General features: G+C 37.6%; 2 protein-coding genes and 1 pseudogene across 5 annotated transcripts in view; 2 read left to right on the top strand and 1 right to left on the bottom strand.

Annotated features, from left to right (window-relative positions):
• INTS7 (integrator complex subunit 7) overlaps positions 1-7,040 on the bottom strand; it is a 72,554-nt gene extending 65,514 nt beyond the window's left edge. Inside the window, exon 1 of the mRNA XM_066261417.1 lies at positions 6,809-7,040. Coding sequence (XP_066117514.1) covers positions 6,809-6,902 — 94 coding nt within the window. The 5' untranslated portion in view covers positions 6,903-7,040. The remainder of the gene's footprint in view (positions 1-6,808) is intronic.
• Positions 7,041-7,225: 185 nt separating this feature from the next.
• DTL (denticleless E3 ubiquitin protein ligase homolog) overlaps positions 7,226-24,888 on the top strand; it is a 50,734-nt gene continuing 33,071 nt past the window's right edge. For 3 of the 4 annotated variants that reach the window (XM_066261415.1, XM_066261414.1, XM_066261413.1), the window contains exons 1-6: positions 7,226-7,403; positions 13,965-14,090; positions 14,897-14,995; positions 17,281-17,342; positions 17,427-17,547; positions 24,005-24,070. In XM_066261415.1, coding sequence (XP_066117512.1) covers positions 7,352-7,403; positions 13,965-14,090; positions 14,897-14,995; positions 17,281-17,342; positions 17,427-17,547; positions 24,005-24,070 — 526 coding nt within the window. In that variant the 5' untranslated portion in view covers positions 7,226-7,351. Of the gene's footprint in view, positions 7,404-13,964; positions 14,091-14,896; positions 14,996-17,280; positions 17,343-17,426; positions 17,548-22,481; positions 22,492-24,004; positions 24,071-24,888 lie in introns of those variants that run through there. The other variant, XM_066261416.1, reaches the window with a different exon arrangement.
• LOC136324339 (golgin subfamily A member 7 pseudogene) lies at positions 19,132-19,669 on the top strand (annotated as a pseudogene).

The following is a 24,888-nucleotide window of genomic DNA, read 5'->3' as shown; positions in this document are numbered from 1 at the left end:
ACTGTGGATAGCTCTGTAGCTCCAAATGGGTTGCTGAGGGCCATTTACAGGCAGTGTCTTATATTGGCCTGCACCACAGTCCCTCCCAAGAAGCAGTAATCAAAGAACCTCCAACAAACAAAAGTCCTGGACTGGATGGTTCACAGGTGAATATTACCAACCATTCAAAGATGAACTAACTCCTATCCTTCTCAATCTATTCCAAAAATATCAAGAGGAAGGAAGACTTCCAAGCTCATTTTACAAGTCCAGTCTTATCCTAATTCTGAAACCAGATAAAGACACTATAAAGAAAAAAATTATAAGCCAATATCCCTGATAAACATATATGCTAAAATTCTCAAAAAAGTATTAGCAAACTGGATCCAGCAATACGTTAAAAAGGTCATATACCACGATCAAATGGGATTTATTCTTTGAATGCAGTTGGCACAATATCTACAAATCAATAAATGTGACAATCAAATAAATAAAATGAAGGTTAAAAATCACATGATCATATTACTAAATGCAAAAAAAGCATTTAATAAAACCCAGTACTCATTTAGATAAAAGCTCTCAGTAGCAGTAGTAAAGTGGGAATAGAGGGAACATAATAAAGGCGACATGACAAGTCCAAAAGCCAAATCACATTCAATGGGAAAATACTGAAAGCATCTCCCTTAAGATCAGGAGCAAGACAGGGGTGTCCACTATCACCACTCTTATTCAACATAGTACTGGAAGTCCTAGCCACAGCAATCAGAAAAGAAGAACTAAAAGGCATCCAAATTGGAAAGGAAGAAGTAAAACTGTCATTATTTGCAGATGACATATACTGTATATATAGAACTCTCAAGATTCCAACAAAAAAACTGCTAAAATGATAAAAGAATTCAGTAAAGTAGCAGAATACAAAATATATATCCAGAAATCAGCTGCATTTTTTAATCCAATAATTAACTATCCAAGAGTCAAATTAATAAAACAATCCCAATTACAACTGCATCAAAAAGATAAAATAACTAAGAATAAGTTTAACAAAGGATAGAAAAAACCTGTACTCAGAAAATTATAAGACAATGAAGAAAAAAACTGAAGAAGATACAAATAAGTAGAAGCATATACCACATTCATGGATAGGAAGAATGAACATCATTAAAATGTACATACTATCCAGAGCAATCTATAGATTCAGTGCAAATCCTATCAAGATACCATTGGCATATTTCACAGAACTAGAACAAATAGTCCAAAAACTTACATGGAACCACAAAAGAAAATCTTACCTTTTGAGACAAGATGAATGGATCTACAGAATATTAGGCTAAGAGAAATAAGCCAGTCAGAGAAAGGCAAATACCATATGATTTCACTTACAAGTGGAATCTAATGGGCAAAATAAACAAAATAGAAAGAACTCATAGATACAGAGAACACACTGAAGCTGTCGGGGGGGGGGGAGTAAATTGGGGAGCTGAGTGAAAAAGGTGAAGGGATTAAGCAAAAAAAAAAAACAAAACCAAAAAACCTCATAGACAGACAACAGTATGGCGATTACCAGAGGGAATGGGGTATGAGAAGGTAGAAGAGGATAAAGGGGAGATAAATGGTGATGGAGGAAGACTTGACTTTAGGTGGTGAACACACAAAATACAATGTACAGATGACATATTACAGAATTGTACACTTGAGACCTATATAATTTTATTAACCAATGTCACCCTAACAAATTCAATAAAAATAGTCAATAAAAATTTTAAAAAAGGTTTGATGTTCAATTCCCTAAAGAAATTATTAAGAATGAGTATCTGTTTTTCTTTTTGATTGATTTTAGAGAGACAGAAAGAGGAAGGGAGAGACAGAGAGAGAGAAAGAAGCATCATTTTGTTGTTCTTCGTTGTGCATTCATTGGTCACTTCCCATATGAGTCTTGATGAAGAAATTGAATCTGTAACCTTAGTCTTTCAGCACGATGCTCTAACCGACTGAGCTATCAGATTAACCAGGGCTTAAAGAATGAGGATCTTGATATAGAATTAATAGCATCAACTTCCAATATTTCTTTATTAGTATTTTACCATTCACAAAATACTATGCTGATTATATCTGCATAAGAACAAGCACCTTAGAATATTGCTGTTTAGTAACCTTTGGTCATTGTTAAATAATGACAAAGAAAAGTTTTGTCTTAATAAATTAACCTTCACTGGAATAAAAGGGGTAAAGGAGGAATTAGTCTGTGTAGAGGGATTCTCCCAACAGAATATGATCTGTTTTACCTTGCCTTGAAGAACAACCAGATCACACCAATTCATCCAAACACTGCTGCATCAGAAACATTTGCGAAACTTTTTAAAAACATCTATGCTACAGTTCCACTCCAAACCTACCAAACCTCTGAGGCAGGGGCCCATGCTTCTGTTGAGCTGCACTGAGAAGGCTGGCACTTAAATTCTCATGCTATCCTGTTACTTGTATCTTATTTGACTGGCCTGCTTATATTGATCATTATACAAGGGTTAGGGAAAAAGTAGGCTGCTGAAATCTGGTTCCTCAGAATGACTTATTTGATAGACCTATTTTTTTAAAGATTTTGAATTCAAAGTCAATAGTAAAAATAAGATCTCACATAAAGTTCAGGATATCTGGCTTTTTTGAAAAATTTAAAGACGTGAAATGGCAATGAAGAAGGTGGGAGAATCTTGATCAAAAGAAACAATCTTAAGCTGGGTCAAAAAGTTAAACGCAGAAAGGGACTGCTCAGTAGGGGAAAGTAGAGAGATGAGTCTACTGAGGTCTGAATGAAAATACAGTAGTCATAATAGCATTAGTCATATGATGATAATGATGATGTATATTAAGTCTTTATACTGTGCCAGACACTCTACTAAGCACTTTACATGCACTGAAGTCTCACTTTGTAATCAAAGAAGTTAAGTACTAGTATCCTCATTTTAAAGATGAGGACACAGGCAAAGAAAAGTTAAGCAGCTTGCCAAAGAAACAACAGCTAATTAACGACAGAGATGAAATTCAAATCCTGGCTCTGAAGTCTGTGGTCCTAACCATAATGCAAAAATGCATACATAAAGTGACCAAATGTCCTTCTTTAGGGAGAACAGTGCTTTTTTTAAAGTTCCATCCTCCCTCAAAAAGTGTCCTCCTACATGTCCTCCTTTTTGATATTGGAAGACTAATCTGTAAATGTCCTTATTCGATCGATGCAGAGTCGATCCATTGCGTGTGATGTGATGTATTTGTATCTAAATGAGAACTTTTTTCTTACAATTATTAAAAATTAATAGGCATGTAAGCATAATTAAATATAAAATATTACAAATGTTTTTATTATGCATTTATCATGTTATACTGTATTATTGTTGCAATGAATAAAATGTTTCTTTTGTTTATGATATTGTTTTCTTCAATTTATTTTTGTCCTCCTTTTCATTGTAAAAAAGTTGGTCACCTTAATTTCTAGCAAGCAACTGGAAGGATAGAGTTTAAGATAAAAGAATGGGATATTTGAATTAGTGATTTCAGAGAGGTATAAACCCAAGGGATGACAAATTCCAGGGAACTGAGGAGGAATATCACAAAGTATAGTAAACGTGGGTACCTTAATCAAGTTTTTGAAACATCAGACATTTCCAGGTATGTATGTCACAGTCTTAGCGGCAGGCAGCAGAAGCTAACTGCCTTACTAGGCAGAAAATGAGTTTATTAAAAGACTACCACCAAACAGGTTCAAGGCTAAACTTCTAAACACCAAATACCACATTGCCAAACTGATTAGATGAGGAAACCACTGTTGCTAGGAAACACTAGATGTTACACATTAGCTCTGCTGTCATCTAGCAATGTGTAGCCATTGCTGCTGCTACTGTACACTAGGAGCACTGCTGCCAGCAGCCACTGCCAGGGGAGTGTCCTCTTCAACTCTGCCTTGTATCTCTAAACTCCTAAATCACAGAACCTGGAGGAGGTCTGTGTGACTGGCAGAGCCTAGTTCACATCCTGTGCTCTTGCAAGAAAAACAATGAAAGTGAGATTGACTTCCATTTCGGTGAGACAGGGCTCACCGAAATGTGCAACATTCCTCAAACGTAGAGTGTTTAAAAAAGGTTAAGAGTGACCACAGCATGAGTTACATCCACTACAAAGAACACTACTAATACAAACTTCCATACAGGCATATTTTAGGAGAATCTGTTATAAACATTTGCTTTAGCTAAGGGGTTAGAATGATTCAAAGTGGAACTGTAACCCATACACATCTTAAAGTCTATTAATTAAAAAATGGGGGGGGGGAATACAAACACAAGCATGTAACACACATTATAATGTAACATAACCCACAGCTTAAATTGATAATGGCAAAGTCTCAATAAAACTACATGTAAAAAGCAGAAATAGAAACAAATGAAATGATAGTCAACTGGTTATGCATTAATAATAAAACATCCTCCAGCCAAATTTCAGAAATTACCTGTAAATGTACATGATGGGCTGTTTATAATATTGTGCAATATGTACATAGAATACTGATTTAGAACATAAACAAATTATATTTTATGAATGCCAACTTTTAGGAATATTTACTAATAACTCACTTTTGAAGTTAACAAGACACGAGCTCTTAGCCATACATATAAATGAGTATGGATTTCATTAAGAATTGAAGAAGAGCCTTTGGTTTTTAGATCAGTTCATGACTCAAGGGATCACCAACCAGGCTTTGAGAATCAGTCCTTCCTAATACTGGTTTTCATGTGGCTTTGAGTTGTTAAAAGCTTTGACTCAGCCTCAATTCTGCAGGACCTTCCAGGTCCACTTCTCAATACTGTCAGACTAAGTTTGGTCTGATAATACAGATTCTCAAGAGAAAACATTTGATTGGCTCAGTGTGAGTCATATGTCCACTACTGAATCAATCATTTATGGTATGGAATTGGTCATCTGATACAAAGTTGGCTGCAAAGGCCTTTCTCTTTAGTAGGAGCCTTCTGACACTATGACCTTTGGCTCACAAAACAGAAATACTTTAAAAGGTAAAGAATGAAATGACTCAGATTTAAAACACTAAACTGTATTCTAATAATTGGCTATTTCCATAACCTAATTTCTTAACAGCTTTAAAAAATGTAGCATGGTGAGGTGAACAAGAACAAGTTTTGGTCTTATCTTGTTAAAATTATCTTCCTGAGCCTAAGACTATCCGTAAAAAACTCAGCCAGGGCACTGCTGGGAGGATTGAACACAACCACTTACTTGTTATCTGAAATATTTCTATTTCATTTTTAGGAAGGAAAAAGTGTGTTATATTTGTTTCTTACTATAATTGCAAAATTTTAAGAGTTAATTCTGGATTTCTCATTTCCTCAGAACCCCATCTCGATCTCTGTTTTATAACCACTGTCCTACTATCATTATTGGATGAACCCACCTGGACCAGAGTGGTAGCAGAAAATGTCTTTAGAATTGGCAGGAATATTATCTGGACCCACAACTCTCACTGGGGAATAAGCAAGGAATTAGCAGAATGGGGAGGAAAAGATTATGTAGTGTTTAAAAACATATTTAATGTTATAATTTTATACTTTAGAGGGGAAAAGCCCTACCGCTTTGGTAAGAGAAAGCAAAGCTTATATTATTTTCTTGACTGAGGTGTGCACTCAAGATTCTGTAACTCAACCACGGGAATATCGAATTGGAGTGTTTTGTGACATTTTTGTTGATCAAACAGAGTTAAAGACTTTTTTAAAAGGCTGAGAAACTCTTATTTAGACCAACCCACTAGAAATGTACACAGGTTAAAAAAAAACCAAAAAACAAAAATGTCCCTCAAAAGTTAATAGAGTGTCCAAGTTAGAGAGCTGGGAAATGGCTCAAATTGGAGTTCAATTAGTTCCTTCTAACCTTTAGTCCCATTCTCAATGCATTATACACTGGCTACAGTTAATCAAGAATCAACTGTATAGCAGGTGATAAATTGTTTTCCCTATTCAATAAAAATCCTTGAAATACACTGAAACAAAGGCTTCATTTTAATACTTGAGTTCTGTACTGACAAATATCGGGTCCTTGTCTTTCACACTCATATCTAAGAAAGAAGGTATATCTCTTTTTAGCATTTAATAAAGGCTTCTTTTGCATACCATTAAGTCATAACAATCTTGCCAGCTCAGTGGTACTGTTCCCACTTTGCATACAAAAAACCGAGGTTAGATTAAATTAGGTGACTTGCCCATGATTATAAAAATAGTGAAATCTGAATGAAATTCAATGTAATTCTAAAGCTCGTTCTACTACACCAACTGCCCATTCCCCGCCTCCGCAAAGAAATAGAACTCGTGGAATTGTCCGCAGAGAACGAACAAGGGATGGTTTTCGAATGGTCTTGGCTACAATGAACCTGTCTTGTAACCCGCAAGTAACAGAATTACAGAACTCAAATAAAACGCTATAAAGTGGTGCAAGATTATTCACTTCTCTTGGTGAAAACCTGATCTCAACTGAACGCTCTGAAAATAATTTCACAATTTCATATTAGCATTTTAAAAAACTGCTTGGAAAATCGAGGTACTGTGCCCCCAAGTGGTCAAAATGGGCCCATCACTAGAGCTCGCTACTTCGTTTTGTTCAAGGCCAATCCAGCAACGCGGCAATTTCCCAGCAATCTCCTAGACCCACCGAAAGCACAGGCGCCCGCCCCAGCGAGGGAAGGTACGCGCATGCGCCTTCCCGGGCTCTCCCGAGGTTACCACCGCCTGGTGGCGCCATCTCCCACGCCCGTCACACCCGCTCTGCCCGCTCTTTCGAATACCTTTGTCTAATTCCATAAGGGCAGAGTTAGCATCCAGCTCCTGTTCGCCATACCCGGCATCTGCCAGGAAAGACTTGGTTGAGTTTGACGCCATGACCCGAATAGTTATTGGATTAGCCTATTCAGAAAGATTGCAAACACTGTCCCAACACCGCCATCTTCTTCCACCACCTCGCGGATTTTTCCTCCGCGCTGTCAAGCCATGTTACGCATGCGCCCTGGTCACCCCGCCGTTCGCCAGCTCCTCTGCGGCATCCCGCGCAGGCGCTCAGGGAGCTCTTCAACTCTAGGTTCCCGCGGCTGGGAGAAAAGAAGGCGGGGATTAGGAGGGGGAAGTGACTCCACGGCGCCCGGACGCCACGGTGAGAGCCAATCAGAGGGCGTGACGTCAGTTTGGCGGGGAGTTTGGTGGCCGGGGCTTACAGTGGCGGGAGTTGGAGGCTATAACTAGTCCTCTTCTGAAGGACGCGATTTAAGACTTCTGCTGAACCTAGGGGCATTTCAAAGACTTTTCTATCAGTTGCGCCTTTTCTCCCGGCCCAGATGCTCTTCAGTTCGGTGCTCCGTCAGCCCCAGTTCGGCGTCTCGAGAAATGGTAAGTAACGGCCCTAACTGCTGCTTGTTGCTGGCGGGATTCGCCTCCCGCGAAACCACACCTCGGACCAAGGCCGACTCCAGTTGTTTCCCAGCCCCGGAGTTCTCATTCGGACAGAGCGGATTCGTGTTAGCAAAGACGGCGGGGAAAAGTTGCACTTTCACGCCCTCGGGACACTTTTAATCGTAATCTGGGGTTTTTAAATAGTAATGTAGGCTGACGGAAGGAGGGAAGTTGACTTAAATGGCCTCCGTTACGACTCGTGTCTAGATTACGCGTTAACTGGAAAACGCGTGTATTTGTGTTTGTCTGGTTCTCTCGACACTTCCGTGGGATCGAAGGAGACTCGTGTTTATTGGTTAATTAATTTGTTGTAGAATCTTAGTTAGCCCTGCTGTTTTAGGTACATCAGCGAATCTGACTCGCTGTTAAGGAACTCAGTCAAGCAGAGAAGACAACATCTGCTTCTAGCATGGTCAAAAAGCTTTTTTTCTCCCTGGTTACTTAATATGCATAAATATTTGATATTATAGAGTAAAAAATACCCATAACCACACACCCCCAGAGATGACTACTGTTGAATAGGTAGAAGTGTATTTTTCCAAATGTTTTTTAGTGCCAGAGGTAGTATATATTAATTACAGAAATGGTATAAAAATGTTTTGTGTTTCACTTTAACGATGTAACTTGGGATTATTTCCGTATCAGTATGTAGAAATTTAACTTATTTTCTACAGTTCTTGAGGTTCCTTTAGTTTAAACATTGGCAATAAGAATTTCGAGCTTAGGTTTGGGTGCCGTCAACCTGAAACTTTCTGATTAAGAGAAGTTATACCCAGACTAAGCTTGGAGAGATGAAATTTCATTCCTTTAAAGATGGAAGGTCTTCTTTCCTTAAAACCACGTGGAAATAAAAAGAAAAGAATCTGAGAAGGGAACATTTTTTAAGGCACAGGTTTGGGACAGATTTTCGATTTTTTAACTGGTATGCCATGAGAATTTTTAAAAACATGCAATATCTCACTATATAGTTGGGGCACTCACTTCTTCCTTTAGATCAGAGATTTTCAACTTTTTTCATCATGGCACACATAAACTAATTATTAATATTCTGTAGCACACAAAAAATACTATTTTTTGCTAGTCTGACAAAAACAATAGGTATAATTTTGATTCATTCACACTGGATGACTATTGTTGTATTGACATCATTTTTTAATTTGACAATCTAAGGGAAAAGAGGTCAGTGCCCCTGAGTAAATAGTTAGGTATTACTTGTTTTAAAAATTCTTGCGGTGTGCCTCTTGCAGCAGACCTGTTGAAAATTGCTACCTTAAATTGTCAAGAAGGTGACAACAATCAACACAACAATAGCTGTCTCATGTGAATGAATAAAAATTTTACCTATTTCTTTGTCAGATTGGCAAAAAATACAATTGTTGATGTCCAACAGAATTTTAGTAATTAATGTGTGCCATAAGGTGATAAAGGTTGAACATCTGTGGTCTAAGAAAAGGATACTCAAGGAGGAGACAGGACTCCTTCAACTTTCTGCCCCCAATCTAAAACTTTGTATCTTTAATCATACTTTAAACACGCCCTCTTTTCTGTCTCCCCGGGACCTTCCTTGAGTAACTTATCTGCCTTCTGTGACATGAGTGGCAGTACAACACAATGTTTAAAATTTGTGCCTTTGACAATAAAATGCCAAGAGTTTTTGTTTTGAATGCCAGCATTTTAAATCCACCTCTACTCCTTACGGTCTGTGTAACCCGTGGCAAGCTATACTGCTCACAAAAATTGGGATATTCCAACGCTTCATACTCATTTTGAAATACCCTTTAATTTTGTTTTTAGCCTCGATTTTATAACACATTTTTTCCTAATTCTCCAGTCTATCCTCTGTTTACTCCTCTCGTTCATAAATTCTCATTCATTGTTGTATTAGGCTCCGAAATTCATTCATTCTTATATATTATGCACTGAACATTCTAGTACTGTACCATCCTTTTCCCCTTCCATGTAGTATTCCATCCTAGGCCCCTTTTCTCCTTCCATCTACTCCGATTGATGATCATATCCTTAACCAGGGCTTCTTCTGCTACCACCTGCAACCTTCCTTTCCCTAGATGTTTACACCCAGTACTATGAGTTGTATGAGTAGCCTTACCCAGATGGTCAGTTCCACATGCATTTCAAATTCAAATACCAATACTGAACTAATTTTCCCCCCAAACCTGCTGTATTGCCTAGTTTTGGTAGTGGTTCCATTATTTTAAACTAGCCTTTCCAGCCAGTAACCTGAGAGTTAATCAGAATTTCTTCATTTTCCTCAAGATACACATTAAAGAGATTAAAATCTCTTGAATTTTTCTTAACTGATTTTTGCCTCTTCACCATATCTTGAATCTGTTTCATGCTTAACATTTCATTTCCTTAGGTTGGGCCCTGATACCTTCTGGTCTGAACTATATATCAGGTCTCCCAAGTGGACTCTTCGTTTCCCTTTCTTCAGTTTATTCTCCACATTGCTGCCAATGATCTTTCTAAAGTGGAAATCTGATTACTCTTCTGTGTGTTTTAAAATTGGTATCTAGAAGTTTTATCATAAGTTTAGACAAATATAAAGGGTTTCATTTGGCTATATTGTGAATGTTGACATTTTAAAATAAAAATACTATATTACTCTTTAGACATATACATAATAGAGTATAAATTCTATAGTGATTTAATAACAACAATCATTTTTTAAAAATATGAACTCTTAACTAATTCTTTTAACTGTTAGACATTCTACATAGTTTCTTTTATCCCTTGAATTGTTTTTCCCCACTATTTCTCTCACAGAATTTGTCCCAATGTAATTTGATTTTAAGCTTGGAAAGTTGATTGATCACCCTATCATACTCCTCTGTGTAAAACAATATATTTAAACTGATATCTGTGATCATAAGCCTCTACATGTTAAAAGTTCTTCTGATTGAATTATCATTGCAATTGCTAGTATGCAATTTATCAAAACAATGTAGACTATTTTAATAAATACTAAGCAAAAAGTAAAATTTTACTGGAAGTGTATCTTTTCAAGGGATGGATTTGGGTGTTTATGATTGATGCCTTTTTTAAAAGAGGTCACCAGTTGTCTTGGATTGGGGTCTCAGGTTTTTATACTTTGGGTCATGCAAGGCTTAAGACCGAAGCATGGAAATGCCTTTCTTTTGAAGGTGGAAGAAAGGCAGTGATGAAGGGAGAAGAGGGAAAAGGGCCTCAACCTTTTCAGTCAGATCAGTTTTAGAAATGCATATACATAGAATTTGAGAATCAGGAAATTGATTCTCTGAAAGTTCTCATGTCTTTAGATCAGGGGTCTCAAACTCGGGCCGCGAGTTTGAGACCCCTGCTTTAGATACTCTGAAAAAAAAATTTTAGATACTCTAAAATTCTGCAGGTAATTTTAAATTGTACCTTGGGTATATAATAGGTTTTTCAAATGAAAAAGCATTACAGGTGGAGGAAGGCATTATAGGTCGTGTTGGAAACAGCATAGCACTGTAAGAATCCCAAAATAGTTTAAGATGCCTGGTCCAAGATGTGTGTGTTGTGGGGAGTACAGAAATGGAGGGGACTAGTTACTAAGTCATGTTAGGTCATTGTTAGTGTCTGGATATTAGTCTTGTAGGTCGGTGGTTCCCAATCCCTGGGCCGCGGACCAGTACCAGTCCGTGGGTCATTTGGAACCGGTCCACAGAGAAAGAGGAAATAACTTACATTATTTCCGTATTTATATTTAAGTCTGAACGATGTTTTATTTTTTAAAAATGACCAGATTCACTGTTACATCCGTCTTAAGACTCACTCTTGACGCTTGTCTCGATCACGTGATACATTTATCTGTCCCACCCTAAAGGTCGGCCCGTGAAAATATTTTCTGACATTAAACCGATCCATGGCCCAAAAAAGGTTGGGGACCACTGCTGTAGGTGATGAAGCAGGATTGAGGGAGGGGACGTCACTGTTTAATTGTAAAGAATTAGATCTCCAGGCCCTGGCCGGTTGGCTCAGCGGTAGAGCGTCGGCCTGGCGTGCGGGGGACCCGGGTTCGATTCTGGCCAGGGCACATAGGAGAAGCGCCCATTTGCTTCTCCATCCCCCCCTCCTTCCTCTCTGTCTCTCTCTTCCCCTCCCGCAGCCAAGGCTCCATTGGAGCAAAAAATGGCCCGGGCGCTGGGGATGGCTCCTTGGCCTCTGCCCCAGGCGCTAGAGTGGCTCTGGTCTCGGCAGAGTGACGCCCTGTGGTGGGCGAGTCGGGTGGATCCCGGTCGGGTGCATGCGGGAGTCTGTCTGACTGTCTCTCCCCGTTTCCAGCTTCAGAAAAAAAAAAAATTTAGATCTCCATTGCATTATACATATCATCTTTAATTCGACCTAAACTGTTCAAGATTTAGTTCTTTTGAATTTGTGTTTGTCATTAGATTCTTTTATTTTAATCCCGAACCACAAGTATACATTTATATAACTTTAGAGCAGCGGCATTTTTATTTTTAAAGTCTTTCTGTGGGTGGATAACTAATTATTGTATTCTTCTTTTAGTGGTCTTTAATGGCTGATTTATAATGATATCTGACCTTAAGGTAATACCCTCAGGAATAATTACTAAGTCTGGATTGAATTTGTCTCTTTTGTACTGATTACTTTAGGTTATCTCTATGAACATCTGAAATTATGTCAGGCTAAGATGTCTTCAGACATTTTTTTTCTTGAAAAACAGTAATTGAAAGCAACCTAAAATGTGAGAATTCGTTAAGTATTTAGACAGCTCTCGATGATAGATTATCACTTCATTGTGAACATTTGATTCTCAATAACTTCATTGAATCAATGTTCCTTTTATTTATTTAAAATGTTTTGATGTTCATACAAAAATGCCTTTTATTTTCAAGTGAGAGGAAGAGGGATAGAGAGACGACCCCCATCTGGGACTGATGCTCAAATCAACCAAGCTATTTTTAGCACCTGAGGCTGATGCTCAAATCAAGCGAGCTATCCTTGGCGCCCAGGTCCAATGCTTGAACCAATCAAAACCTCTGGCTGCAAGAGGGAAAGAGAGAGAAGAAGGAAAAAGAAGCAAATGGTCAGTCACTTCTTAAGTGTGCCCTAACTGGGGATTGAACTCAGGACTTCCGCACACTGGGCTGACACTCGACCCACTGAGCCAACCTGTTTTAGATCATAGATCATAGTGCGCTTTAGGTTTCTGACCCAAGCAGAATAAACTTTTCCTTCACCCTAAATTTCTTCCCCTCTCTTATATAGTCAATGAAAACTTCATCTTTCCAAACTCATATTTGATTTCACCTCCTCCAAAGACTTCCCTGACCCTACTACTACTAGCCAGGGCTAACTTCTTATATTCAAGGGATGGGTACATAACACTTTACTTTAAAATTACTTTATTATACTTGAAGATACAATGACTTGTTGCTTTAACATTTTAGAGTCCTAGAATTTTAGCAGTGGAAAGGAAACACAAAGTGAAATTAGTATCGATTTATGAATATGTTAGTGGCTACAGTAGGCACATTGACCTAAATTATTTCCTTTAACTATGACCATTGGATTATGTATAATGTTGCCAGTAATTTAAGAATTTATAGTAATTTTATATTAAAAACTAAATTTTTTTTTTTTTTTTTACAGAGAGAGAGAGAGAGAGGGATAGATAGGGACAGACAGGAATGGAGAGAGATGAGAAGCATCAGTTTTTCGTTGCAACATCTTAGTTGTTCATTGATTGCTTTCTCATATATGCCTTGACTGGGCAGATTGAGTAACCCCTTGCTTAAGCCAGCGACCCTGGGTCCAAGCTGGTGAGCTTTTTGCTCCAACCAGATGAGCCCGCACTCAAGCTGGCGACCTCGAGGTCTCAAACCTGAGTCCTCTGCATCCCAGTCCAGTGCTCTCCACTGCGCCACCGTTCGGTCAGGCAAAAAACTAAATTTTAATTGAAGAAAATGGCAGTTTTAATGGTTGTGATTGTTATCAAAGGGTGGAAAGAAGTAATATCTCTTTTAATGTGCAGAGGTCACTTGTTTTTTATAGTCTTAAGTACAGTACCAAGAGTCTCCATTTAGCCCTGGCCAGATAGCTTGGTTGGTTAACGCATCATCCTAATGCACGGAGGCTGCCAATTCAATCTCTGGTCAGGCACATACAGAAGTGGATTGATGTATCTGTCTGTCTCTCCTCCCACCTCTCTCTGAAATCAATAAATTAAAAAAGTCTTCATTTAGATGGTAAGCCAAAGCTATACCTCACAAGAATTTGGGAATGCTGTTTCATTCTTCTTTAGAAAAAACCAGAAACAGTATTCTAGCAGACCAAAAATAGTGAGTGGATCTATAATTAGAGGATATTTCAAAATGAATATGAAGCAATAAAATATCCCCTAATTTTTCTGAGCAGTGTATAATTAAGTATATAAAGCTTTTTACAAATTTTGACCTCTGCATTTGTGTAAAGTACTGAAATGTGATGATATATTGGGATTGTATCTTATTTTAGGATGGTCTTCACAATACCCTTTACAGTCTCTTCTAACTGGTTATCAGTGCAGCTCTAATGATGAGCACACCTCTTATGGAGAAACAGGAGCCCCGGTTCCTCCTTTTGGATGCACCTTCTCTTCTGGTAAGAAAAATACTGTCTAGCTAGGCTTGGTAAAAAAAAATACCCTATTTCACATTTGGAGGAGAAATATAGAGAAGTATGTTCCTTTCAAAGAGAAAAAAAGATAGGTGGTAGAGTTTTTCTAAGTACTGTTCTTCCTGACTTATAAAATAGACTTCTTAATCTCTGTCCATAATTATATATTTCCTCTAAAGCATGACCATTATAGCACTTTTAAAAAAACTGATAGAGGGAAAGGGCTGCGAAGGTTCAGCCATTGTGAAAACCGTTTGGCCCAGTAGGTACCACTTTTGATCTGATTGAATCTGTTTTTCTGTAGTACTGTACAGTGGGGAACAAATGAACAGGAACAGAAATACTTGTTAATATTCTAAAACAGGAAAAGTAAAAGGTTGTGAAAAGGGAATTTTAAACTAACAGACTCAACCTGGTGGTGGCCTATGTCATATACCTTTATTTGCCATTGGCCAGTACTACTCTTGTTTTAAGTATCACCCTTCATTCATCCCTTCTTTAAATAAGAGCTATCTGAAGATAATTTTGGTGGTTTTGAGTCATTTGCTGAATTAGATAGTATGGCAAATTTTAAGCAGTTTTTAATTCAAATTACCTCTCCTATTAGATGCCACTAGGGTAGAATCATCTTCCCTCTTTTCAAACAGATTCTTTGTGTTTACTTAGTCATTTTCAATTAATCTATATTATATATAGGTTATATATATTTGTGTGTATATGTATATTGTTTTATAATCAGCTCTAAAATTTTTGTTCCTCTTTATGTATTCTATTCTTTATTTCTTATTTAGCTCCCAATATGAAGCATATACTAGCAGTTGCTAATGAAGAGGGCTTCGTTAGGTTATATAACACAGAATCACAAATATACAGAAAGAAGTGTGTTAAAGGTAAGTCTAGGTCTACATTGTTTAACATTTTTAATTTATAAAACCTCAAGTAAATTATTATTTACTACATTACCAATTATATTCACTTCTGATTAAGTCTGTTAATCAGACTTAAGTCTGTTAATCAGACTTAAGTCTGTTAATCAGGCTATTTCTCTCAATGTTAGCTATGGCATTGGCTTTACTGAAAATTCAAAATGCATTTTAGGATTAAAAACAGTTCTTTTAAAAGGTTAACTCTTTCACTTAAATGTGATTGGGGAAACATTGCTTTAAAATAATGTATATTGACCAAACATCTTTCATATATAAGAATAAGTTCTACTGACCTTAAGTTGATAATTTGGAACTAGTTAGCCAACTGTTGAAATAAGTAAAATAAAACAAAGACTAAAAGTGATGTAGTTGTAGGCCCTGGCCGGTTGGCTCAGCGGTAGAGCGTCGACCTGGCGTGCAGGGGACCCAGGTTCGATTCCCGGCCAGGGCACATAGGGGAGGCGCCCATTTGCTTCTCCACCCCCCCCCCTCCTCTCTTTCTCTCTCTTCCCCTCCCGCAGCCAAGGCTCCATTGGAGCAAAGATGGCCCGGGCGCTGGGGATGGCTCCTTGGCCTCTGCCCCAGGCGCTAGAGTGGCTTTGGTTGCGGCAGAGCGACGCCCCGGAGGGGCAGAGCATCGTCCCCTGGTGGGCGTGCCGGGTGGATCTCGGTTGGGTGCATGCGGGAGTCTGTCTGTCTCTCCCCGTTTCCAGCTTCAGAAAAATACAAAAAAATAAAAAATAAATAAAAAAATAAAATAAAAGTGATGTAGTCGTACAAATAAAATGCCATAGAAATAGAGAAAGCACTCGTGTACTAGAGGAGCAGAGGAAAATTTTTCAGGAAGGATAAGACATTGAGTTGAACTTCAGTGTTTAGACCAATAGAGATGGAATAAGACACTCCAGGTTAAGGGGAAAGCATCAGCAAAGGCCTAGCGATAAGGAAGAATAGGCTACAGTAAGGAAATAGGGACTGATCCAGTTTTGTTTGAAGAACAGTGAGATAAGCCTTGCAACAGCGATAAAGGACAAAGCGTGCAGAACCCTGACTGTCAAACTAAAGTGCTTCATGCTGAGAGCAGGATGAAGATTTTTGAACTGGAAATGCTTTAGAAAGATTCTGTTATAGAGGATATATTACTACTAGAAAGCCTAGCGGTCATACGAAATGACCGCTGTTCTAGATATTATAAATTGTAATTAAAATGATTTGTGCAAAGGTGTCCGCTAATTCAAACTGAATTACCCAGGGCAGGCGGCGAGGACGCCCCTTTGCTTACTGCCCCATGGGGTTTCCCCCTTCTACTTGCTTAATTGCTTAAAGTAGAGTGCAATGAAGGAAACCACTGGCGGTACATTTCTTAAGAGCCACCGCTAAGCTCAATAAATAAAGGTGATTTAAATAATAAAATGTTAATTCACATGTCAAAGATCTCTTTGTACACAACATTTGTTGTGTAGATCTTTCCATCATTTTTAAGCTCGCCTTGCAGAGGACCATCAATTATTTTTAATTTTACATCCGTTCTTTCACGAACTCTTGAACAGGCAACATAAAGTTGACCGTGTCCAAATGCAGGCTCAGGTAAAAAAATGCCAACACGCTTAAGCGTTTGGCCCTGAGACTTATTGATGGTCATAGCAAAGGCAAGTTTTACAGGAAATTGTCTACGTCTCAATTGAAATGGCAACCCTGTTTGAGATGGAGCCAAATCAATTCTTGGAATGACATGTATTTCACCTTTAGAGGAGCCAGTCAAAGACTTAGCTATTATGACATTATTTTTCAATTGGAGAACCTCTAGTCTTGTACCATTGCAAAGACCCCTTCTGGTGTTAAGATTTCTTAACAGCATAATAATTGCTCCCATCTTTAACCTCAATTTGTGAGGTGGCATGCCAGAAGGCGGGACTATTTGAATGCCGTGGCAACTTCACCCTATTGGCTAGTACAGTTACACAAGCAACCAATAAACTATCGGCGACAGACACTGAAGCCGCATATAATAAAGATTCACCTCATGAAAAGAAATTTGATATCAAATGTTAGTTCTATGTAGTAATGAAGGAGATGGTTTGTATTAAACTCTTAAATCTTCCTTCTTCATTATAATACTCTGGCCAGTGGACCATAGGGTGCTGAGCATTGATCTTTTACTACAACTTTCAAGGCATTTTGACTGCTGTTGATATGACTACCACGGAACATAGTGTAGACATTTCACATTCACCATTTTCTTTGTTTAGAATGGATGGCTCACTGGAATGCTGTCTTTGACCTGGCCTGGGTCCCAGGTGAACTTAAACTTGTAAGTGACTTTCACTTTTTGGGGGTCTGAGTACATACTGGTAAAGGGTTGCTTTATTAAATTGTGATCACATGTTTTTTGAAGGTTACAGCAGCAGGTGATCAGTCAGCCAAATTTTGGGATGTAAAAGCTGGTGAGCTGCTGGGAACATGCAAAGGCCATCAGTGCAGCCTCAAGTCAGTTGCCTTTTCTAAGTTTGAGAAAGGTAGGTTTGTGCCTATCCGCTGCATCTCCTTCCCTCCTTCACAATGGGGTAATAAGCAACTGCAGCTGTTTCCACCTTTTCCCCTATCAAAGTTGCTATTTACCTACATAGATGGTTGAAATTCTAATGTGACTGAAAACTTGAATGAAATTAAATTGGGTCTTTATTCTCAGGGACATTGTTTCTAGCTTGTCCCTGAAAGTCAAACATCTTCAGGTAATTTTTTCCTATAATCTTGCTGATAAGGTAAAGATTTATTAACAGCCACAATACCTCTGTTTAACTCTGTCCTTTGAAGTCTAAACCCTGTACTGGACACTGATTAACTCTATTTGTAAAATACTATAGTTATTTTAACTTTACTTGTAAAATTTAAATGGGGTTTGAGGCTGGGGTGGGAAACCTGATAAACTGAATGTAATTCTCTACCTAATAATATATCATGTAATTCTTTTAAGTAGCTCTATTCCCTAGTATGTTTTCAACTCATAATTGATCTTTCTGTATTTATTTTACTATTACAATGAAGAAAGAAGACCTAAGGAGTTATATAATACATACAGTACTATAGCAGGTAGAGAAAAACTTTGCTGGAGTGTCAGAATGAGCTCTTTGTTTTTAATTTTTTTTCTTTTGAAATGTATTTCTCTCTAAAGTAATTTATTACTTTTTTTTTTTTACAAAAAGACCAATAAACTCAAAGAAGTGGCTGAATTCATCTAAATTAAATCTCAGAATAATAGAGACCTTTATCATTTAAAAACAACTATTTTTAAAAAGAATATTTCCACTTTACCTGAACACTCAGGGACATTAAACTAAGTTGTTGGGCTGTTTGAACTCAAAGTCAATTTTAATTTATTGTAGCTGTGGTTGAGACTGTAATCTTCAAGAGGAAATGTGGCATGGCTTGGTTTGTTTTTTTCCATTTCGGCATAACTTTTTATGAACACATCTTTTGTATAAAGTTAGGTATGTTTGTGTTCTAGTATATTATTACATTCCCTGTGTCAATTCATTTTGAGTTTATAAAAATAAGATCAAGAAAATTTACATTATAAAGGTAAATTTATTTAAAGGGTAATAGAAAAGGTTAACACCTTATCTATTGGTCTCTTGCTTGTTTTTTTTAAACTGTATGTATTGAATGTGCGCTAATGTGGTCTATTAGGAAAAGCACTAAGTTAGAAATTGGGGCAGGTGGCTTTTATCATGGTTTCTAGTAGTCCACACATGCCCTAGTGTGAATTAGTCTCATTGGACACTGCCCGCAAAGACACATAGGTAGGTTAATAAAACACAGATTAGGTTTTAGCCTGTGCATCCATCTCAGCCAGATGTCCTTGTGAGGACACGTTTACAACTGCCATGTGTTCTATTATGTTTCTGACTCGGAACTCTTGGGCAAAGTCATTTTTATCTCCTTGGACCTTTATTTCCTAATTTAATGAGACTAATACCTATTCTACTTACAAAAAATATTGTAAGCATAAAAATGAGATGAGATGTGAACGCATTTTAAAAAAAATTGAGCAGCAGCAGCTGGAGGGCGGAGGAGGCGACATAGCCCATCTTGTTCTTGCCATGAGGCCACAGCAGGCACTGGTGTTCAGGAAGTTATCCAAATTCAGCAAGACTACAGCAGTGGTACATGCTGCCAGTTCCAGACCGGTTCCCGTGGAGAACTGGATTGATAGGCAGCAGTTTGGACTCTAACCTTTTTGTAGAAGCAGAGATTCTTGGGGATCAATCATGTCTTGAAGGCAGTTTGGCTTGTTTAACAGCATACACCATCTTAAGTGTGGAAACTCATTATGAGAATGTTCTGAAGAAAGTCTCCAAATACATTCAAGATCAGAAGGAGAAGATATATACTCCCCAAGTCTTCCTCTTGACAGATCCCATTGAAAGAGGACTTCAAGTTACTGAAATTATCATTTATGAAAACAGGGTTAGGCAGTGGAAGATAAACCAAAAAATTAAAGATCTCAGTCCAGCTGGGACCTTCATCGATCCACTGGCCAGCCACAGGGCATCCCTACTGCCACCAGTACCAGTCATCATTCTCTTTATTCCTTGGGCCAACTTCCCAGGTGGCTATTACATCACATTCGTATCTTAACCAGTGTTAATTCTTGTCCCTAAATTAATGCTACTCTTCAAGGGAAAAAAAAATGGAGGACCATGTAGCTGCTTAGTTTCTTCTGTGTAGGTATCATGGTAGAAAAGATGATTGATCCAGTTTTTTCAGGGGTATACAGGCAGGATACAAATAATCCTGATAGGACATAGTCATACTAGTGGTATTTCCCTTCCCTAAGTATCCACCCTGAAAGCAAGGAAAATGGATACAGACGTGAGTTTTGTATGGCAAAGGGGTGCTAGAACTTCTTTGTGGATCATTTTAGATGATTATAAGTGTATTTCTTTTTCTGTCTACAAACTTACTTTCATATTTGCACCGACTTTCTCATTTTTCATTCTCTAGTTTAAGGCCAGTCCTTCCTAGGCCACTGGATCTCAACCCTGACTACGCACAGTCACCTGGGGAGGTTTTTTGTTTTGTTTTGTTTTGTTTTTTAAATACCAATTATATGTGAATCTCTGGGCAGTGAGCCAGGCAGCTTTTTTTTTTTAATCAATTTCAATGTGCAGCTAAGGTAGAGACACATTCTTGATCCTCCCTATGACCTTATGTGTTACAGCTGTAGCTCTAAGCTTTCCCTCTCTGTTGGCTCTTTCTTGGTAGGAAAGACTCAAGCATATCTGTGGCCTATTCACAAAAACACCGTAACCTTGTGTTCTCCTTTAGCTAACGTTCTTATTTCCTATCCTAAGTTTCTTAGGGGGGTAATCAGGAGATAGCTAAATCCTTATCTCACTTTGGTTCTGTTTTTCACTCTCGGCATTCTTCCTGAAATCATCCATTCTTGTGCAAAATTTGACACTTCTGACCATTTTTTAAAAATTATATATTTTCTTCCTTGGAATTTGTGATACCACCACCTCTGGTTCTTGTTCTTTCTGTTTATTCCTTCATAATTGATTTGGTGGATGCCACATCTTTACTCAACTTGAACTGTTTGCATGGCCCTGGTTTTCATACTGGGCCTTCTTTTCCTTTTATTTATACCTTATTGAATACTTTGATCCATTTCCATTTTGGTTTTTTGTTGTTCGTTGTTGTTTTTTTGCTACACTTATATTGAACCAGATTGTATTTCCAGCCTTAACCTCTCCTTCAAGCACTTCAAATTTAACATATTCAAAACTAAAATCATAATTTCCCCCTTGTAGTATCTTACCTTTCCTCATCCTCTGATATAGTTTCTCTTCAGCCTGAAGAACATCCCTTAACATTTCTTGTAGTGTGAGTCTGGTTGTAATAAATCTTCTTTGTTTTCTCTTTATCTGAAAATGTCTATTTCATCTTTATTCTAAAGGATATTTTGTTTGCTATAAAAATCTAGGTGGGTGGGGTTTTTTTGTTTGTTTTTTTTTTTATTATTATTACTTGATGGTGTTCCACTGTCTTCAGTGGGTTTTATTGAGAAATCTGTGGTCATTTCCCTATATATATTATATTGCTTTTCCTGACTGCTTTCAGGATTTCTTTATTTTTGGTTTTCAGCATTTTAACTATGATGTGTCTAGATATGGTTTCCTGTTTGAAGCTTTTTGTATATATAAATTTACAAATGTGTTCAACTGAACTTAGGAAGTTTTCTGCTGTTATTTCTTGAGATATTTTTTCTGCCTGGTTTTCTCTCCTTCTGGGACTCTAATTAGATATTTGAAATTGTTTCATGAATTTTTGAGACTTTTTTAAAAAATTTTCTTAAATTTGAGATATAATAAAAATGACCCATATAAAGTGTACAGTTTAGTGGTTTTTAATTTACTTGCAGAGTTGTGCAGTCATCACCTCAGTCTGAATTTAGACTATTTCTATCTGCCTCCTAGTCCTACAATCTAAACTACTTTCTGTCTCCATAGCTTTGCTTATTCTGCACATTCATATAAACAAACTACAATATGTGGTCTTTTGTGACTGGTATCATTCACTTGGTGTAATGTTCAATCTTATTTTTTACAAATTGAATGATTTCTATTGCTCTCTCTTCAAGTTCACTAACTTTTTCTCTGCTCTCTTCATTTTGCCTTAAACCTATCCAGTGAATTTTATCATTACAGAAATTGTGTTTTTCTGTTCTAAAATTTTTTTGTGAGTTATTTGCTGAGATTTCTCATCTTTTCAGAATATCTATTTCTTTATTTCACTTGACATAGTTATATTTGCTTTACAACCTATCAAGCAGCATCTGAGTTCTTTCAAGGTTATCTTGTCCTTTGTGGATTTCATTTCCCTTGAGAATGACTCATTTTTCTGACTTTTTATATGGGCATTGTGAATGCTATGGTGAACTCTGGATTCTGTTATATTGCTTGGAAAAGAGTTGATGTTTTTACTTTAATAGGCAATTAACTGAGTTAGACTCAAATTGCTGACTATGAAACCTGTGTGTTGGATCTCAATTCTGTTCAGTCATTTAAGTCTTAGTTGCAAGCTGCTTTTAGTTTTCCCCTTTATAGATAGGTCAGGGGTCAGCCAGAGACTTACACTGAGTTTAAACACAGAACTGGCTTTTCTTTCTCTGGCTTTCTCTAGGGTACCCCTCTCACTGGCAGCTCTTATTGCCCTACTTTTCCTAGTTTCTCTAGCTTGAAAGGTGGCAAGTTTCTCTATTAGCATTTTAGCTGCTTGCCACTGTGGCTGGCCTCAAGGTAAAACCACAAAAGACCAGTAACCTACCCCAAGCCAATCACTTGCTTCAGTTGTTGCCTCCAAAAATTGTATGTTTTTGTTCAGTCTCTATAGAGCCCTCAGGTTGTTTTTTATATTTTTTTCCAGAGTTTAACAGCTAATGCAGGTGGATTGGTTTGGTAAGTGTCTACTCTTCAATATAGGAAGCAGAAGTTGTTTTGGTTTAATTTCAAAGACTAGAACATTGCAGATAAATTGAAGTTCTCCTGTGTTTTCTTCTCCAATCCCATTGCCCTCCTTCCATCTCCAGAGGCAAACCCCTTTCACAAATTTTGTAAAAAACCTAGTCCATGTTTTTATACTGAGCTTGGAGGTTTGGAGTATGGGCTTTGGATTCACACTGTCGAAGAGTACCTTTACAAGTTACTTATCCTCTCTTTACCTTAGCTTTTCTCATCTGTAAAATAGGGATAATAACCCACTTAATAGGGTTGATAACAAGGATTGAGATAATTTATATAGTATAGTTAGGATGCAATACTTATGTAGCTATAATTAGATGTAAATATTTGTATATATGAATATATAGATATAATTTAGGGTAGTGTATAGCACTTAGTAGGTACTCTATTTTGGTTATTGCTTGTTTATCATTGTTATTACAATAACATTGTATGTTTATACACATAAATATGGTGTTTTTAATCTGTTTTTATTTATTTTTAATTTATTGACTTGAGAGAGAGGAAGGGTGACAGAGAGAAACAGGAACATCAATCTGTTGCTGTATGTGCCCCGACTGGGGATTGAACCCAGAACCTTTGTATATTGGGACAGTGCTCTAACCAACTGAGCTATCTGGCCAGGACATGTGTTTTATGTCGTTTTATAAAGTTTCTGTTAGGCCCTGGCTGATTTGTTCAGTGGTAGAGTGTCACCCAGCGTGTGAAAGTCCCGGGTTCAATTCCCAGCCAGGGCACACAGAAGAAGTGCCCATCTGCTTCTCCACCCCTCCTCCCCTTTTCTCTTTCTCTTTCTCCCCCATCCCCTCCTGCAGCCATGGCTCAAATGAGCAATTTGGCCCCTGGCACTGAGGATGGCTCTAGGCCTCACCTCAGATGCTAAAGTAGCTCGTTTCCGAGCAGTAGAGCAGTGGCCCCAGATGGGCCAAACATCGGCCCTAGGCAGGAGTTGCCAGGTGCATCCCAGTCAGTGTACATGCAGGGGGAGTTTATCTCTGGCCTCTCACTTGATGCTAAAAAAAAAAGTTTTTGTTTAACCATAAGTGTTGGTTTTTTTGTAATCTTTTTCCTTCACAGCTTTTTCTCTTATTTGTTGTTGAGAAAAATATATTATATATATATTTTTTTAATTGATTTTGAGAGAGGAAGGAGGGGAGGGAAAAGAGAAGACAAGTATCAACTTGTTCCACTCAGTTTCGTTTCACTGTATACTCATTGATTGCTTCTTGTATGTGCCCTGACCAGGGATTGAACCTGTGACCTTGGTGTTCTGGGATGACACTATATCCACTGAGCAACCTTGCCAGGGCGAGACATATGTTTTTAATTTTTAATCTCCAACGCCAGTTATAGAACCTAGCATATAATAGATATGCTAGGAAACTTAAATTTAAATGTAAATGTGATTGACCAGTTTTGTTAACTTTTTTGATAAACTATTTCCCCACAGCTGTCTTCTGTACAGGTGGAAGAGATGGCAACATTATGGTCTGGGACACCAGGTGCAACAAAAAAGGTAGTCTAGTTCCTTTTTAATTTTGATAAACATTGGCTGTCCCCATACTTATTTTGAATAAAAGGTTTATTGATTTTATCTGATAACCACCAGGGGGTGGGGCACATGTTCATAATACTTATTTCTGCTACTATTCTAATTCTCATGATCTTAGCAATTGTTGCAAGTATTACCCTGTTATTTACCTTTTATTGTCTTCTGAACTATAATGCTGTTTACCTAAGTGATTGATGGAATTGAAATTATTAATTCATGGGCTTATTCATAAATTATCTTTTAATTTATAAATTTTTTTTACTTAATAGATTAAATGTAATGCCCAGCTTGCCTGATGATGCCATTAAGCGGAAACTAATGATCATCTCCCTGCTCACTTCCTTTTTAAAACAGTTTCAGATACAGAGCAAAATTGAGCAGAAAGTATAGAATTCTCTCTGTACTGATATACCCCATCTCACACAATCAACATCCTGCACCAGAGTTGGCCATTTGTTACAGTTAATGAACCTACATGGATAGGTCACTATCACCAGGGTCTTTCTGTACTTTACATTAGGGTTCACTCTTAACCTTGTATATTCTATTGGTTTAGACAGGTATATAATGATATGTATCTATTATTACAGTAGCATACAGGATAGTTTCATAGTGATAACAAGATCACTTCACTGATCTTTTGTCTCCAGGTTTTGCCTTTCTCAAAATGTCATATAATTACAGTATGTAGCCTTTTCAGATTGGCTTTTCTTCCTTAGTAATACACACTTAAGGTTCATCCGTGTCTTTTTTTGGCTTGGTAGTTCGCTTCTTTGTAGCAC

Source organism: Saccopteryx bilineata, chromosome 2 (assembly GCF_036850765.1).
Source record: "Saccopteryx bilineata isolate mSacBil1 chromosome 2, mSacBil1_pri_phased_curated, whole genome shotgun sequence".
Taxonomy (NCBI): domain Eukaryota; kingdom Metazoa; phylum Chordata; class Mammalia; order Chiroptera; family Emballonuridae; genus Saccopteryx; species Saccopteryx bilineata.
The sequence above is the reverse complement of the archived record's forward strand: the minus strand, read 5'-3'. Positions and strand labels throughout refer to the sequence as shown.